The 17,989-nt window shown below is 51.0% G+C and overlaps 1 protein-coding gene across 1 annotated transcript; it reads left to right on the top strand.

The window, feature by feature from the left end:
* The first annotated feature begins 573 nt into the window (after nt 1-573).
* Nucleotides 574-17,388, top strand: MED16 (mediator complex subunit 16). The gene is made up of 14 exons (XM_056845212.1): nt 574-710; nt 1,630-1,737; nt 4,190-4,359; nt 4,957-5,388; nt 6,615-6,720; nt 7,899-8,054; nt 8,662-8,867; nt 9,317-9,523; nt 12,505-12,715; nt 13,147-13,280; nt 14,499-14,694; nt 15,029-15,245; nt 16,242-16,325; nt 17,244-17,388. Exons 1-14 carry the CDS (start codon nt 575-577, stop codon nt 17,368-17,370), a joined length of 2,490 nt encoding a protein of 829 aa, XP_056701190.1. The 5' UTR covers nt 574; the 3' UTR covers nt 17,371-17,388.
* Nucleotides 17,389-17,989: the final 601 nt, after the last annotated feature.

Raw genomic sequence — 17,989 nt, 5'->3', positions numbered from 1 at the left:
AGGCAGGTAGGTGATGTGAAAGACCTCTACACCTTGAGACCCTGGAGAGCCGCTGCCGGTCTGAGTAGACAGTAACGACTTTGATGGACCAAGGGTCTGATTCTGTAGAAGGCAGCTTCATGCATTCATGTGTAGACTTGCCGGCATCTTACCTAAGCTAAGGGATGCATCCTTTCCGGGCCTTGATTTGTTTAGTTTTAAATAGTTTCCATGAATCCTGAAGGCATTTGGCTCTCTCACATGAACACATGAAGCTGCCTTATACTAAATCAGACCCTTGGTCCATCATTGTCTACTCAGACCAGTAGCGGCTTTCCAGGGTCTCAAGCAGAGGGTCTTTCACATCACCTACTTGCCTAGTCCCTGGAGATGCTGGGGATTGAATCTGGGACCTTCTGCATGCCAAGCAGAGGCTCTACCACTGGGCCACGGACCCTCTCAAGTCTCCCTTTCAACTTCCTCATTTCTGTAACATTCTCCTTTGGGTCTGTTACCCACACATAACCACTTTGTTTACATTGAACAGGCACGAGGGTCTCCCAGTAAGAGTTTTTCCTCCGCGAAGGACGCAACGATGGATCTGGCATACATCTGCGAGTGGGAGAAACGGCCAAAGAGCAACCACTGCCCCTCCATCCCACTCGTCTGTGCCTGGTCCTGCCGCAACCTTATCGCATTTACCACAGACCTGAAAAACGAGGAGGAAAAAGGTCAGTCCAGCCCCACCCCACCCCGGGTAGCTCTGCACATTAGGAAGTTTAAAGAGAGCAAACCCACAGATAAAGTAAAGCCAGTGTGGTGTAGTGGTTAAGAGCAGTGGTTTGGAGTGGTGGAAACTGATCTGGTGAACCATGTTTATTTCCCCACTCCTCCACGTGAAGCCAGCTGGGTGGCCTTGGGCTAGTCACAGCTCTCTTAGATCTCTCTCAGCTTCACCTACCTCACAAGGTGTCTCTTGTGGGGAGGGGAAGGGAAGGTAATTATAATCTGGTTTGATTCTTCCTAAAGTCGGCATACAAAAACCAACTCTTCTTCTTCTTGCAAGATGAGAGCATTTGTCCCAGTGGTGTCAATAACATACAGCTCTTCAAATCAAAATTAAAACCATTGTGAGTTCTGCAGCATGGGGGAAAGCAAAGTAGAAGCTTTAAATAAAGTTTCCGTCCTCCCATTTCTGGAATGCACAGCCCTATTCCTATTCTCTCCAGGATCAGAGGAGCATGCTTATTATATTAGGCGCTTTGGAACACAGGCAGGACAATGCTGCTGCAGCCGTCTTGTTTGTGGGCTTCCTAAAGGCACCTGGTTGGCCACTGTGTGAACGGACTGCTGGACTTGATGGGCCTTGGTCTGATCCAGCAGGGCTTTTCTTATGTTCTTAGGTTAGGGACCTCTAGTGTTTATATAAAAACAGAATTTGTGTTGAGAGGCCCTGCTGGAAAGGCACAAACAGAAAAACCCTTCTTGTGGGCTGGCTGCTTTTGGAAACAGGATGCAGGGTTAGGTGGAGTTAGTAAGGACCTTCCTTTTGGGACATGTGGATCAGGGCTCTAGCAGCCTGCAAAAACAAGGGAACCGTTCTTCTAGACCTCCGCAATGAGACCACCCCTTCCCTTCTCTCCTCCACAGATCTCACCCACATGATCCACATGATTGACACGGAGCATCCGTGGGACGTCTATTCCATCAATTCCAGGCACGTGGAGATGATTACCTGCTTGGAGTGGGACCAGTCAGGTGAGGAACAGAGCCATCATTTGGGGGGCAGAATGTCTTGGGTTCAGGCTCGCGTTCATGGGTTTCTGGTGCTGGGGAAAGCTCCCTGTCTCTGCCCGAGACCCTGGAGAGCTCCTGTCGGTCAGAGGGGACACGTCTGCGTCTGCACCAGGCAGATAAAGTAAATAAATAATATTCATTTAGTGGTGCAATTCATGCTTGCGTGCAAAAAGTGACCTTCAGGTTTTTGGTACAAAGGAACAAGTGTGCCGTGATTTGAAACAGATAAAAGGAAGTATTTCTTCACACAAGGCATAGTTAAATTGTGGAACTCCCTGCCCCAGGATGTGGTGATGGCTGCCAACTTGGAAAGCTTTAAGAGGGGAGTGGACATGTTCATGGAGGAGAGGGCGAGCCATGGCTACTAGTAAAAATTAATACTAGTCATGATGCATATCTATTCTATCCAGGTTCAGAGGAGCAGGCCTATTAGGTACTATGAAATACAGGCAGGATGCTGCTGTAGGCATCTTGTTTGTAGGCTTCCTAGAGGCGCCTGGTTGAACAGACTGCTGGACTTGATGGGCCTTGGTCTGATCCAGCAAGGCTTTTCTTATGTTCTTATGTTGTTATGCACACCCTGGGGAAGACTTTTGTCCAGCAAGAGACCTGACTCTATTCTCTTTAAGTATTCTGCTCTCTTTAAGTAGTTAGAGGAGGGCAGGGAGTTGTTCCTGCTGGCAGCAAAGGATATGATTCGCAATAATGGGTTTAAATTGTGGGCAGAAAGGTACCAGCTGGATATTAGGGAATTTTTTTTTAACTTGTGGAATCAGCTACCTAGAGAGGCGGTGAGCTCCCCCTATCTGGCGGTCTTTAAGCAACAGCTGGACAAACACTTGTCAAGGGTTGCTCTAGGCTGATCCTGCATTGAGCAGGGGTTGGACTAGATGGCTTCTATGGCACCTTCCAACTCTGATTCTATGAAAAACCTCATCATGATCTTCCCATTTTGCAAATTCTGCTTTTCTGCAAGCAGTGGGTGAAGGACCAAGAGGTCTCCGATTCCAAATTTAAATTTAGGAAGCGGGCACGCAGAAGGACTCTGGTTCCAGCCCCAGATCAAGAGTCCCAGAACCTAGTCTGAATTCCCTGAAACACTTGCAATATCAACAGGCTGCCTCTGAGCATGGTCTAAATAATGAAATCGATTATTCCTGTTTTTTATGATTTGCCAACTGCATGTTATGATAATTTAAACAGTTCCCCTTTAAGAGTCCCGTTCAGCCATACAGTGGTTTGCTCAGCTGCAGCTAATTAAGGGTCTCTTTAGTCCTTTTAGTAACATCCTAGCTTGTTTAACTTCATTCTATCTTAACGGAGACCCATATAGACACTGTCAGTGGTCCCTAAGGAGATGTCACCTATTATGGTTTTTTGAAATTGTGCTTTTGGGTAAGATATATATATATATATATTTTTCTATGACATTTTATAATATGAATTTTCTATGAAAGACAACATCTGATGGCATAGTTCTTTTTATTAATTAATTATTTAATTATTATATTGGGAATATTACTGTATGGATTTTATTGTACACAGATACATGTAGCTGACGAAACCATATGCGAAACGTGATTATGATCTAGACGACACGTCCTGTCATCCTTTTATTGTGGCTTTGTATTCATTGTTTGATCTCCAGCGAATTGATATACAGACTGAAGAGACATTCAACAAATTTTTATAACGAAATATTATTTCTTCTATGTAACTGCTGGACTTACCTTTGAACAGGCTTAGGAGTTTTTACAAGTTCCTATGATGCTGGATTGATATATTACTTACCTGTATGGATTCACATTCTAGCTGTATCTGAAGAAGTGAGCTGTGGCTCACAAAAGCTCATACCCTACCAGAAAATATTTTGTTAGTCTTTAAGGTGCTACTGGACTCTTGCCCTTTTTGATTACCTGTATCTTGTTGTACTTCATTTGTATATATTTATTGTCACTTTCTGCACTTTATTCACTTATATAAATTTAGCAATTTTCCTATATTGTATTTTGTTCTGTTTTGGTTGCTCCAATTATCTTTACAGCACTGAGCCTTTGTTTTCCACAGCCTCCAGGTACTAGCTGGAGGTCTCCTGCTATTATGACTCATCTCCAGCTGATAGAAAAGCATTCCTGGTTTCCCATGACAAACACCGATGAGTGTGGATGTCAGGTTCTGGCTGGTTCCTAGTGAATCCTCCAGGCACCCCAAGATCTTGCCAGCCTGTGCGACCTTGCTGGAAAATTCACACACAATGAGGTCTAGAAACTCGCTCCTTTTTAAAAACATAATAAAATAAACCGCACAGTGCTTCACTGTTCTAACAGGATAGATGGCCGGCCGTGTGCCCCGCCAGTTCGAGACCCCCTCCCACAGGTGGGCAGTTTGACCTTTTTGTACTTCTGCACTCCAGGGTCCAGGCTTCTGTCTGCAGATGCGGACGGCCACATCAAATGCTGGAGCATGACAGACCACTTGGCCAACAGTTGGGAGAGCACCGTGGGCTGCAGTGTGGAAGGGGACCCGATTGTGGCTCTCTCCTGGCTGCACAACGGGGTGAAATTGGCTTTGCACGTGGAGAAGGTGAGCTGTCGCGACTGGGCAGGAGGGAGGGAATCGCAGAGGTGCAGCGGGACACCTACGGGTTATCCAGTCTGACCCCTTTCCCTGCATACCTCAAGACAAATTCTCCTAGGATTCTTGTAAATGACAGTCAAGAAGTTCTTAGGAATCCGGGCAGAACTTCTCTCTCTCTCTGTCCCCCCCCCCCCCGCCTAAATTCTGGAAATTATCAACTGGGTAAGATAATTGGGGCCAGTATCTGGCAAGTCCTGTGAGTGAGCCAAGTCATTTTGATGTGAATGGCAACCACACAGCTGGGTGATCTTGGGCTAGTCATGGTTATCTCTGAACTCTCTCAGCCTCACCTACCTCACAAGGTGTCTGTTGTGGGGAGGGGAAGGGAAGGAGATTGTAAACCAGTTTGATTTTCCTTAGAAAGGTAGACAAAATCGGCATATAAAAACCAACTCTTCTTCTTCTACTCAGAATCCTATTCAATGGGGCTTACTCCCAGGAAAGCGCTTAGATAACACCACTGCCAAGGGGAACTCCGCATTCCACCCCCCCTGCAATGCCTGCAGCCCCTCCCATTTTTAAACTTTGCCTTCCTATTCCCAGTCCGGCGTGTCGAATTTCGGGGAGAAGTTTTCCCGGGTCAAGTTCTCCCCGTCACTGACCTTGTTCGGCGGGAAGCCCATGGAGGGCTGGATCGCGGTCACCATCAGCGGCCTGGTGACCGTCTCACTCCTCAAGCCGAACGGGCAGGTCCTGACCTCCACGGAGAGCCTGTGCCGCTTGCGCTGCCGGGTGGCCCTGGCCGATATCGCCTTCACGGGCGGGGGCAACATTGTGGTGGCCACCTCGGACGGCAGCAACGCCTCCCCCGTCCAGTTTTACAAGGTCTGCGTCAGCGTGGTCAATGAGAAGTGCAAGATCGACACGGAGATCCTCCCCTCCCTCTTCATGCGCTGCACCACAGATCCAGCGCGGAAGGACAAGTACCCAGCTATCACCCACTTGAAATTCTTTGCCCGGGATATGTCGGAGCAGGTGGGCCATCTCTCTCTTGCTCTCCGTCTCATTTTTGAGATTTGCCCTGTCCTTTCCAGTGTGGCGTAGTGGTTAAGAGCGGTGGTTTGGAGCAGTGGACTCTGATCTGGAGAACTGGGTTCGATTCCCTGCTTCTCCACGTGAGCGGCGGAGGCTAACCTGGCGAACTGGATTAGATTCCCCCGCTCCTACACATGAAGCCAGCTCGCTGTCCTTGGGCAAGTTACACTCTCTCAGCCCCACCCCCCTCACAGGGTGTCTGTTGTGGGGAGGGGAAGGTGATTGTAAGCCGGTTTGAGTCTCCCTTAAGTGGTAGAGAAAGTTGGCATATAAAAACCAACTCTTCTTCTTTTCAAGCTCCCATGATGGGGAGGGGTTTTTTCTTCTCTGTTTCTTTAAGCAAAATTTTGTGGAGAGATTTTTGGCCACTGCCAGTGTTCTAGAAGTAGGGCCTTTGCCCGGCAAGGCTTCTGATTGGCGGTGCAGATTTTTTTAAAAAAATTAATGGACAACTGACAATAGATATATGCATCAACTAATAACAGTCACATAATCACGTAAAATCACGTAAAATGTTTTACAGCTCTACATCATTAACTCCTTCTTACTTGTCCATTTTGTAATAGGACATAGTGTTGGTTGTTTCTATTCTTTGAATTGTTCTTGTCCATAAGATCTCTAAAGGTAAAGGTAGTCCCCGGTGCAAGCACCAGGTCATTCCTGGCCCATGGGGTGACATCACATCCTGACGTTTCCTAGGCCGACTGTGTTTACGGGGTGGTTTGCCAGTGCCTTCCCCGGTCGTCTACGCTTTACCCCCAGCAAGCTGGGTGCTCATTTTACTGACCTCGGAAGGATGGAAGGCTGAGTCAACCTTGAGCCGGCTACCTGAAACCGACTTCCGTCGGGATCGAACTCAGGTCATGAGCAGAGCTTGGACTGCGAGACTGCAGCTGACCACTCTCCGCCACGGGGCTCTTTATATAAGATCTCTACACTATTAATTTCATGCCTGGGACGGAGAGAGAGCAGGAAAAACAGTTTTTCTCCCTTTCGATGCTACAAGGGAGGTCCTTGATAGAAGCTGAGGCCCTGAGCGAAACCTTGGCAGGGCTTGCCGAACGGGGTTCCCCCCGTAGGTGGTTCTTGAGCTCCGCCAGCCCCATTTCCAAGAAACAGGCGCAGAGTTAGCGGTAACCTTTTTCTTGTTCCCCCTCCCTCCCCAGATCCTGCTCTGTGCCTCCAACCAGAACAACAGCATCGTGGAGTACTGGTCACTCCGCAAAGAGGGCCTGCCAGTAAACAACATCTTCCAAAAGCTGTCACCCACGGGTGAGTCTACTGCCCGGCCTCCTGTCCCCTTCTAGGGAAGGGGCTGTGGCTCAGTGGTAGGGCATCTGCTTGGCATGCAGAAGGTCCCAGGTTCAATCCCCGGCATCTCCAGTTAAAGGGACTAGGCAAGTAGGTGATGTGAAAGACCTCTGCCTGAGACCCTGGAGAGCCTTGGAGAGAGGCCGTGGCTCAGTGGTAGAACATCTGTTTGGCATGCAGAAGGTCCCAGGTTCAGTCCCCGGCATCGCCAGTTAAAGGGACTAGGCCAGGTAGGTGATGTGAAAGACCCCTGCCTGAGACCTTGAAGAGCCGCTGCCAGTCTGAGTAGACAATACTGACTTTGATGGACCCAGGGTCTGGTTCAGTATAAGGCAGCTTCATGTATTCATGTGTCATGGCTAGGAGTTGCCATGCCTGAAACAAGTTCTGCATTGGGCAGGGGGGGAGTTCGCAACCTCAGTTTCCCTCCTGGAAAAGCTGGACGTAGGCGGACAATCCTGCTCTGATGCTCAGGCAATGCCTCCTGATATTTATAGCTGGCCCTTTCCTTCTGAGATATGATGAGATCGGGTTAGCCTGGGCCATCCAGGTCAGGACCTGTTTGTGGGATACCCTCCCTCAAAATATTTGCTTGCCCGTTCCTTTTTCTGGGGCCAGTTCAGAATTCTCTTTTATTTTCAGCATGTTACCCATCTGTCCTCGGTTGTGTTTTGGTTTTTTCAATACTGCTTTTGTAAGCAACCTTGGCGGTGCGGTAACGGAAGAGCAGGCCATGAACGGTTCTGTGGGGTTTTCGTAAAGTACAGACTTCTTTTGTGTCTGAACAATACTTCATATTGCAAAGAAGTGTGTTAAAAATCCATCGCTAAATCAGTTTTGGCTTCCCTGAATAAGTTTACGTTTTGAGGAAGAAAGAGCATGCCAGTTTTCTTGAGGAATCACCCTCCATGTTTTCTGGGATCTGGGTGTTTGTTTGTTTTTTGCGACGCAAGAACATATTTGATGTGGTGTTGTGCATAACTCTGCAGCCCTGCTTAGTTTGTATAGATGTTTACAAGTTGCAGAATGTGGCTTAAAATTTTTTATTTCCATGCCTGGTTCTCGCAGCCCTGGGTGTGCCGAATTGCGGGGGGGAGGAGGATGCTTCCCCATCAACCTCCTGCTTTTTTTCTTTGAAGTGGGGGACAAGCCGCCAATGATTCTGAAGTGGCGGATCCTTTCGGCCACCAACGACTTGGATCGGGTGTCAGCCGTGGCACTGCCCAAGCTGCCCATCTCCTTGACCAACACGGACTTGAAAGTGGCAAGTGACACCAAGTTCTTCCCTGGGTTGGGTGAGGAAGTTTTACGTTACATAGAAACATAGAGCTGGAAGGGACCCCTAGGGTCATCTAGTCCAACCCCCTGCACGACACAGGAAATTGACAAATACCTTCCCTCCCCCAGTGACCCCTGCTCTATGCCCAGAGGAAGGCAAAACACCTCACAGATCCCAGGCCAATCTGGCCTGGAGGAAAATTCCTTCCTGGCCCCAAAATGGCAATTGGCATAATCCGATATAAGAAAGGGCTGTGAGAGCCGTGCCAGCATGGTGTAGTGGTTAAGAGCGGTGGTTCGGAGCGATGGACTCTAATCTGGAGAACTGGGTTTCATTCCCCACTCCTCCACATGAGCGGCGGGCACTAATCTGGTGAACCAACTTGGTTTCCCCACTCCTACACATGAAGCCAGCTGGATGACCTTGAGCTAGTTACAGCTCTCTTGTTTGTTTTTACATTTCACATTTACTCCCCCCAAGTTTGTAGAAAAACTCTCCTTATCTGTATATGGCCCCATTGTGTGTGCTTTGTGATCCGCACTCAGAATTAGTTATAGCAAGGACACTTTTCAAAATAACCTTTGGCCACCAAGTCCCATCCTTTCATGCTCTCTCCTTGGCAGGCCTTGCTCTTGCCTTCCATGACGGCAGCGTTCACATCATCCACCGCCTCACGCTGCAGACCATGGCGGTCTCCTACGGCTCCCAGCGCCCAGTTGACGAGCAGGCCATCAAGAGGCAGCGGACATCCGGTCCCTCAGTCCACTTCAAAGCCGTGCAGATGTCGTGGACGTCGTTGGCGCTGGTTGGAATTGACAGTCATGGCAAGGTAGGTTGTAATGGGAACCAGAGCAGAGGCCATGAATTGTAAAGAGAGGACCTGGTAGTCTGTCTCAACAGTGAGTCACAGGTACCCCTGGGAAGTGTTTAGTAAGCTGTAGCCTGGGGCCCACTCTCTGGAGTCACCTAATTCCCTGGACGCCAATGTGTTTTCCTCTTCCAGACAGGTATCCTGGTGGCACAGCCAGTGAGGGATCCTAGTGGCATAGCCAGTGAGGGACCTCTGCAAATTTCCTGTGCCACACTTGTTTAGGAAGGGAGCCAAGCAAAGGCAAAAGAGCTCTGGTCTTGATTCTATGCAAGAGGAATCAGACCATTCAGGCCCCAAGTTAGAGCATGAATGCGAATCTTACCATGGAGTCTATTCTTTCTTTTTGAGTGCACATAAGCCACCAGTCCTCAGGATGCCGCTAATGAATTTTTCCCCTTCTGCCCCAGCTGAGTATGCTGCGGATCTCCCCTTCCATGGGCCACGTCCTGGATATGAACATGTCCCTCCGCCATTTGCTCTTCCTGCTGGAGTACTGCATGGTCACAGGCTATGACTGGTGGGACATCTTGCTTCACGTCCAGCCCGGGATGGTCCAAAACCTGGTGGAGAAGTTGCACGAGGAATACATGCGCCAGAATGCAGCCCTGCAGCAGGTGAGGCAGCCGTTTCAAACCCTCCCCTCCCCAGCCTCAAAGGTTAATTCAGTTTTTGCCCACTTTTTCGCCCGCCTGGACATCAATTTAATAGGCGGGACAGAAAATATTTTTAAATAAACTGTTTCGTCTTTTGCCCCCCCCCCCCCCCGGCAGTTTTTCATTAGAGTTTGCGACAGTTAAGCGAACAGATCTGATTTTCCCCATTGGTCTGCAGTAGAAGAGCAAGATTCGAGTCCAGTACACACCATGAGATTTCCAAGGTACAAGCTTTCGAGAGTCAGATTACCGGTATGTCACGACGGGGGCATTGACTCTCGAAAGCTGATACTCCGAAAACCTTGTTGGTCCAACTGGACCCAAATCTTGCTCTTAAACTTCCCAGGGTTCTTTCGTTAGGAGCGCTACCCTGGTTTTTTGGTGTGCGCGGTGGATCATTGAATCATAGGGCTGGAAGGGGCCATACGGGCCATCTAGTCCAACCCCCTGCTTAATGCAGAATCAGCCTAGAGCAGTGGTCAGCAAACCACGGCTCGCAAGCCGCATGCAGCTCTTTGGCCCCTTGAGTGCGGCTCTTCCACAAATGACCACGTGCGGGCGCGCAGTCAGTCAGCAGTCTCATTGTGTGCCAGGCAGGCGGGCGGCTTTGGCGGCACGCCACTTTTTCCGAGCGGCTCACCCTCTAGCGGGAGAGAGGCGGCGGTGTCGGGTGGCTGGGCGTGACTTGACAGCTGGCTTTCGGCTGCCTGCCTGCTGCTCTCGCCCGCCTGCCGGGGGGACCGCGAGTCAGTGCGGGGACTGGCGCGAGAGGCACGGAGTTGTTCTTCGCCAAGACGGCGGCGCGCGCTCCTTGGGCTCGCCCGGGAGGAGGAGGCGGCGGCGGGTTGGGCTGCACAACAGGGCTGGCTGGAGTTGGCTGGCAGAGGGAGTCGAGCCTTCCCCCCACCCCTTGAGGAGGCGAAGGGGCCCCGGAAGGGGGGCCAAGGGGCCCACCCCAGCCTTCCCCCTCGGCGCTCAGGAGGGTCGGAGGGAGGCTCCTCTCGAGAGCGAGGGGCTATGGGGAAAGTTGGAAGTTGCTTGCTGACTTTGGCTGGACTTTGGCTGGCGGCGGGAGCGGAGATGTTCACAGGTAAGGAATTGCGGGCGGGGGGGAAGCCCCCCTTTTGCTTTTCTGGCGTTGCTCCTTCTCCCTGCCTTGGGGCGCAGATCGGCTCCCGGGAGGGGGGCATTGGGAGCCATTCTGCCCCCCCCTGCGGGTGTGACCCTGGGAGCTGCTGCGTGCCTGGGGGGAAGGAGCGAGCGAGAGGCGCGTCTGGCACCCATACGGGAAGTTCCAGGCGCCGGTCAAGGGATCCCGTTATTTTGGCTGTCTGGTGCCAAAAAGTGCGGAAGGGAGAGCCAAGTTTCCTGCGAAGTCTGGAGCGGGAGCGAGGGCAGAAGTGAAGCCCGTCTTGCTCGCCCCAGGAGGGTGAAGGGTGGACAGGCTGCCTTCGATTCCCGAGCCCAGAAACTTTGTGCAAGTTGCTCGTTGTTGGCCAAAGGGTTGAGGGCGGCAGCGGGGCAAGCTGGCTGCTCTGGCCATTTCTGCATGGGAGGCTTTGCCTGGGATTGGTAGCTCTCCAGATGCACGTTTTCCCCATCCGAATTCTCAAAACTCTGCAGGGAGGGTTATTGTTGAGTTTTGAGAATTTGGGTGGGGAAAACGTGCATTTAGAGAGCGGCAAATCCTCTGTATTTTGTCTATTTCTTGTCTGTTTCTGCTGTTACACGGTGGTTTTAGAACTGAATCCATATCAGACTTGCCTTGTGTTACTTATGAAAAAATTTCTGTTCAGTCTCTGATTAAAATGGCACTGTTATTATGGTAATATAGAAGATAAAAGTATACCCTGCAGTGTATTACAAGGATGTAATTACGCTGAAGAACTCCTATAATGTATCTTTGGTCTCACAGTTTAGTTATCATTCTGCACCAAAAAAAATACAGCGCCTTGAAATAAAACAAAATATGTAATTTTAAAAAAATAATGATAATGCTGACGTAATCTTCTGGATTAAGACTTAAAACTTTAATTAAAGTTTATTAAGTTAATAGACAGTGTACTTACCTATATAGTTTAAGTTTAAGAAATTTCTCTCTCAAAAGAAATCTCAATCGTTGTACTGTTGATATTTGGCTGTGTTGACTAATGAGTTTGCCGACCACTGGCCTAGAGCATCCCTGACAAGTGTTTGTTCAGCCTCTGCTTAAAGACCGCCAGTGAGGGGGAGCTCACCACCTTCCTAGAAAGATGATTCCACTGTCGAACAACTCTTACTATAAAAATAGTTTTCCTAATATACAGCCGGTGCCTTTCCACCTGCAATTTAAACCCATTATTGCGAGTCCTCTCCTCTGCTGCCCACAGGAACAGCTCCCTGCCCTCCTCTAAGTGACAGCCCTTCAAATATTTAAAGAGAGCAATCATGTCCCCCCTCAACCTCCTCACCTCCAGACTGAGCATTCCCAAGTCCCTCAGCCTTTCCTCACAGGGCTCAGTCACCTGATCGTCCTCGGCGCTCTCCTCTGCACCTGCTCCATTCTGTCCAAATCCTTTTTTAAGCAAGGCCTCCAGAACTGTGCACAAGACTCCAGGTGCAGCCTGACCAATACATTGTAGAGCAAAACTATGACATCTTGCAGTTTGGATGTTATGCCTAGGTTGATGCACCCCAAGATTGCATTAGCCCTTTTTGCCGCTGCGTCACACTGGCTGCTCATATTTAACACGTACCCCAAGATCCTGTTCACACACACTGCTGCCCAGAAGTCTATCCCCCATCCGCTATGCACGTCCCTCAGTTCTGTTACCCAGATGTAGAACTCGACAATTATCCTTGTTGAGCATATCCATAGGAAGGATTCACCCATAGGATGTATCCCTAGGAAGGGACGGGGTGCTTTTTCGAAACGTGTCTTGCGAATGACCCTTGCTCGGCAGGTTCTCTCCACCCGCATCATCGCCATGAAAGCGTCCTTGTGCAAGCTGTCCTCTGCCACGATGGCCCGGGTGTGTGACTACCACGCCAAGCTCTTCCTGATAGCCATCAGCTGCACCTTGAAGTCGCTCCTCCGCCCGCCGGTCCTGAATACCCCCGACAAGAGTCCTGGGGACCGGCTCACCGAGATCTGCTCCAAAATCACCGACGTCGGTGCGTTCACGGTAACGGGGGCTGGTTGGTGAGTGGGAGCAGAGCCCGGGGAGTCAAGTTCAAGCCTCCCTCGTGGGGCAACTTCAGGCTGGCCACAGGCTCCTTGATGTTGCCAACTTCCTTTTGTCTGTCCTGACTCTAGTACTCGCCAGCTTCATTAGCTGCCTCTCCCTCTTTTTTTAAAAAAAACCCTCTACCTAAGTGGTGCCCTGACCTGGGTAGCATCACCACCAGCCTGGCCCTTTTTGAACTGAAAAGGTCGGGGCTTGAACCTGGGATCTTCTGCATACCGAGCAGATGCTCCGCCACTGAGCCACGGTCCCTGTTTGTGGCTGGGGAGCCAAATGTTTTCCTGGAGTTCGAGCAATTGAGCCGAAATCAAGGCTGCCCTCGGTCCTGGGTGACGGTGGCTTTCTCCCCACCCATTCCAGATATTGACAAGGTGATGATTAACCTGAAGACGGAAGAGTTTGTCCTGGAGATGACCACACTGCAGTCCCTCCAGCAGCTTATCCAGTGGGTGGGGGACTTCGTCCTCTACCTCCTCGCCAGTCTGCCAAATCAGGTACCGCCTAGTTAGGACATTGTTGTTTAGTGCAGGGCCCCCCAACGTGGTGCCTGTGGGTGCCCGCTAACACCTTTCCTGGCACCCGCCAAGTCTTTCTAGAAAGTGGGTGGGGCTTTTGCCCAGCAGGCCTTCTGATTGGAGATTTGATGGGCTGTGCAGATCTTTTCTGCACTGTGTTATTGAATAGGGTTTCCATCCTCCAGGTGCTAGCTGGAGATCTCCTGCTATTACAACCAATCTCCAGCCGATAGAGATCAGTTCCCCTGGAGAAAATGGCCGCTTTGGCCATTGGATCCTATGGCATTGAAGTCCCTCCCCAAGCCCCGCCCTCATCAGGCTCCACCCAAAAAACCTCCCGCTGGTGGCGAAGAGGGGCCTGGCAGCCCTATACTGAAGTGACGCCGCGGCAATCATTTTGTGGCTGGCTCCGCCTCTTGCGGTGCCTGTTTTGTGGCAGCCCGTTTTGTGGCTTTGCCCAACCACGCCGTGTCAGAACTCCAAAGGTGCCCACAGGTTCGAACAGGTTGGGGACCCCTGGTTCAGTTGATCTGAATCCTTCTGCTCTGGTTTGTGAGGGAACGAAAAGCGTCCCCAATTAATGGGGCAGCACATTAGTCTAAAGCTGCTAATTGCTTTGGAATATTTGCAACAAAAAAACCTGCAAGTGGCAGGCGCCAGCTTGGAAGAGGCATTTCCTCTTGTCTCACGGTTGGGGAATGCCTTGGATGAGAAAAATTGCAAGTCCCAATGATAACTGTGGAAGTGAATGTCTAATAACGACAATTAGAGGTTTGATAACCCTCTTCCAGCATAGTGTAGTGGTTAAGAGCGGCGGACTCTAATCTGGAGAACTAGGTTTGATTCCCCACTCCTACACATGAGTAATGGACTCTAATCTGCAGAACTGGGTTTGTTTCCCCACTCCTCCACATGATCGACAGACTCTAATCTGGAGAACTGGGTTTGATTCCCCACCCCTCCACATGAGTGGCAGACGCTAATCCAGAGAACCGGGTTTGTTTCCCCACTCCACATGAAGCCTGCTGGGTAACCTTGGGCTAGTCACACTCTCTCAGCCCCACCTTCCTCACAGGGTGTCTGTTGTGGGGAGAGGAAGGGAAGGTAAGCCAGTTTGAGACTCCTTAAAGGTAGAGAAAATCGGGGGATAAAAAACCAACTCTTCTTCTTTTTCCCTTCCTTTCTTCCTTCTCCCAGGGATCCGGCCCGGTCCGCCCGGGTCACAGCTTCTTGCGCGACGGTGTGTCTCTGAGCATGCTCCGTGAACTGATGGTCATGATCCGGATCTGGGGGCTCCTGAAACCCAGCTGCCTCCCCATTTACACGGCCACTTCAGACACGCAAGACAGCATGTCGCTACTCTTCCGCCTCCTGACCAAGCTGTGGCTTTGCTGTGAGTGGTTTCCAGCCAGCCCCGGGGCTGCTGGGAGGGCAAAGGGGGGGCGTCCGAAATGCAAGTTTTGGGGACGGTTTCTTCTCAGCAGGCCTGGCTCAACCCCCAGACAACTATTACAACTGATCTCTATTATAACTGAGCTCTAGCCGATAGAGATCAGTTCCCCTGGAGAAAATGGCTGCTTTGGCCACTGGACTCTGTGGCATGGAAGTCCCTCCCCGAACCCCGCCCTCCCTAGGCTCTGCCCCAAAAACCTCCTGTCGGTGGCGAAGAGGGACCTGGCAACCCTACTGTTCCCCCACCCTAACAGAGGCTTCTTTCCTCTAAGCAGGCCGCGACGAGAACCACCCCAGCGAGCCGGACGACGCCCTGATCGACGAATGTTGCCTCCTGCCCAGCCAGCTGCTCATCCCCAACATCGGCTGGCTGCCCGCCAACGACTCCATCATCAGCAAGCTGCAGAACAAGCAGCCGCTCCGCCTGCAGTTCGGGAAGCCCCCGGGGCTGACGGGCCACACCGCCTTACTGCAGTTCGACGCCTTTGCCAGGTAGGCTGGCAGACTAGGAAGACTGCTGCCTTGCTCCAACTGGGTTCGTAGAACCAGCTTGAACGTGGAAGAAGGCTCTGTTCTTAGCAGCGATGGAGCCTCCAGTGGCAGTGGCAGTGTACCATAGTGTTTGGACTTCCCAGAACCAGCTCGCCGGGCTGCTGCTGGGATGATGGGCTTGTGGTTCGACCGTGCAGGGTTGTTCTTATGAAAGAGCACCAATGTTCAGAGGCAGTCTACCTCTCAAGATTGGGCGCTGGGGACGGAAATTCGATGAGGGCTATTCCTTTTTTGCTGTGCTCTGTGGGCTTCTTGAAGGGAAGCTGGTCGGCAGCGGGTTCAGGAGTAACAGAAGTGCTTCTTTCACACAACAACCTGTGGAACTCAGTGCCACAAGACGAAGTGATGGCCACAGGCTCAGATAATGTTTGGAAGGGGAGGGAAAGGATTAGACCAGCCTTTTTGAGCTTGTAGGTACCTTTTGAATCCTGACATAAGGTGGAGGGTGCAACCACAAAATGGCTGCCACAGAAGGTGGAGCCAACTTCAAAATGGCTGCCACAGGAGGCGGAGCTACACACACAGAGAAAGTCCAAGTGAAGTAGAGAAGAAGAGTAATTTAAGAAATACACTGGGAAAGAGAGGTGAAAGAATAAAACTGGTGGCAGCTTCCACTGAATATGATTTTAATCTGCACAGCCAATCAAAAGCCCTGCTGCATAAGAGCCCCACCCACTTCCTAAAAACACCCAGTGGGTTCCAGGAAATATGTTGTCAAGGGCCATGGCGGCCACAGACCCCGTGTTGGGGACCCCCTGGGTTAGACAAACTGAAATTCACGGGAGGGGAAGCCACGATGGATAAGTGAACCTCCCGCTTCGGGGGCAGTTCACCACTGAGGACGCCAGACTGGATACTAGACAGGCTGTAGCTAGGCCCTGATCCAGCCAGGTACCCTTCACAGTAAGCCAAAGTGACGTTTTCCTTCCCTTTCAGGGCACCCGGGCAGCCTAAAATCGACCATTTGCGCCGGCTTCACCTTGGGGCGTACCCCACCGAGGAGTGCAAATCCTGTACCAGGTAAGCAGCGTGGAGTGGGATGGGTGGGGAGGGAGGGTTGCCAGGTCCCTCTTCCCCACCAGCGGGAGGTTTTGGGGGCAGAGCCTGAGGAGGGCGGGGTTAGGGGGAGGGGCGTCAATGCCATAGAGGTAGTGTTGCCAACCTCCAGGCAGTGGCAAAAAAGAAACAGTGCAGGCAATTATATCACAAGTATATATTCTAGAAAATTGCAAACATGAGAAAACAACAACAGTGCTAATACAAACATACACAATGATACAACTATATACATAGCAATTCACAATGTGAAAAGCAATATTCAAACATAGCTTACTGGCTATCTTCCAACGTGACAAATTCAAGGAACAAGTCCATTTGTAAACTTCACAAATTTCACAAGTCAATGACTACTGGAACGCCTCTTGCTGCTCCACATAGGTGACAGAGGGAACGCTATCCCGGATATCTATAGCGCTTTCACCAATGGTTTGGCTTCATCAGCCTCAGCAATAAGGTTGAAGCCCATGCCACTGGGAGCAAATAAAGAAATACAAAACCAAATAAAAATGAATAAGTTGAAGAATTGTTGAATTCAACCAGAACACTCCTGCAAGGACAATATACTTGTGGGCTTCAACCTAGTTGAGGACAGCTGTGGGCAGGGTTGCCAGAACCCTCTTTGCCACTGGTATGAGGTTTTTGGGGGCGGAGCCTGAGGAGGGCAGGGTTTGGGGAGGGGTGGGACCTCAATGCCATAGAGGCCAATGGCCAAAGCGGCCATTTTTCTCCAGGTGAACTGATCTCGTATTGGCTGGAGATCAGTTGCAACAGCAGATCTCCAGCTACTGGCAACCCTAGTGGGGGAGGGAGGGTTTCGTTTCGTGGGTGCGGGAGCTTCTCGGTCCTGACGGTGGCCCCCCTTCCCCGCGCTGCCCGCAGGTGCGGCTGCGTCACGATGCTCAAGTCCCCAAACAAGGCGACGGCTGTCAAGCAGTGGGAGCAGCGGTGGATCAAGAACTGCCTCTGCGGCGGGCTGTGGAGGAAGATGCCGCTCAGCTACTCGTGACGGCGCCCCCTGTGGGGAAGGAGGACTAACTGCACACACAGAGAGAGGGGCGCCCCCCCGAAGAGGAATTGATAAACTCTCCAACTCCCCAACGCACAAGAAGATGGACCTGAGCGTGGGCTTGTTGGGGGGTGTAAGGAAGGTGGAGCACTTGGAGGATCAGACCCTTTTGTGGCTTACTTGGGGGGAGGGAGGTTGGATTCAGATGAGAAGCCGGCAAAGAGGATGCGGGGAGGCACATTTGCAGGCTATTCTCACCACAGAGCGGCAGCGGCGAGTAGAGCAGCCAACGCCCCCCCCCCAACTCCCCACCCCTCATCTCTGTACCATGATCCTGCCCCTCAGTCCGAAAATGGCTGCAATCCAATAGTAGCAATTCTGTGGTCCATCTTGTGCAAAGGAGGCGGTCGAGTTCAGGAACACAGGCTCGGTTTAGGGTGTGGGGGGGTGGTTGTGTTTTCTGCACATTTCTGTTCCCCCCCCCCTTAAAAACAACAAACCAACCCTCTCTGCATGTAGCAAAGTCGTGCACCGGGAAGGGGGCAGTGCTTAAAAACCTGTCTTCCTGGTGTGCTTGTTTTCAACATGCAGGTGCGCCCCCTCAGCTTTGGTCACGGTT

This window comes from Euleptes europaea, chromosome 2, assembly GCF_029931775.1.
Source record: "Euleptes europaea isolate rEulEur1 chromosome 2, rEulEur1.hap1, whole genome shotgun sequence".
NCBI lineage: Eukaryota > Metazoa > Chordata > Lepidosauria > Squamata > Sphaerodactylidae > Euleptes > Euleptes europaea.
This window is presented reverse-complemented; position numbering and strand designations above follow the sequence as displayed.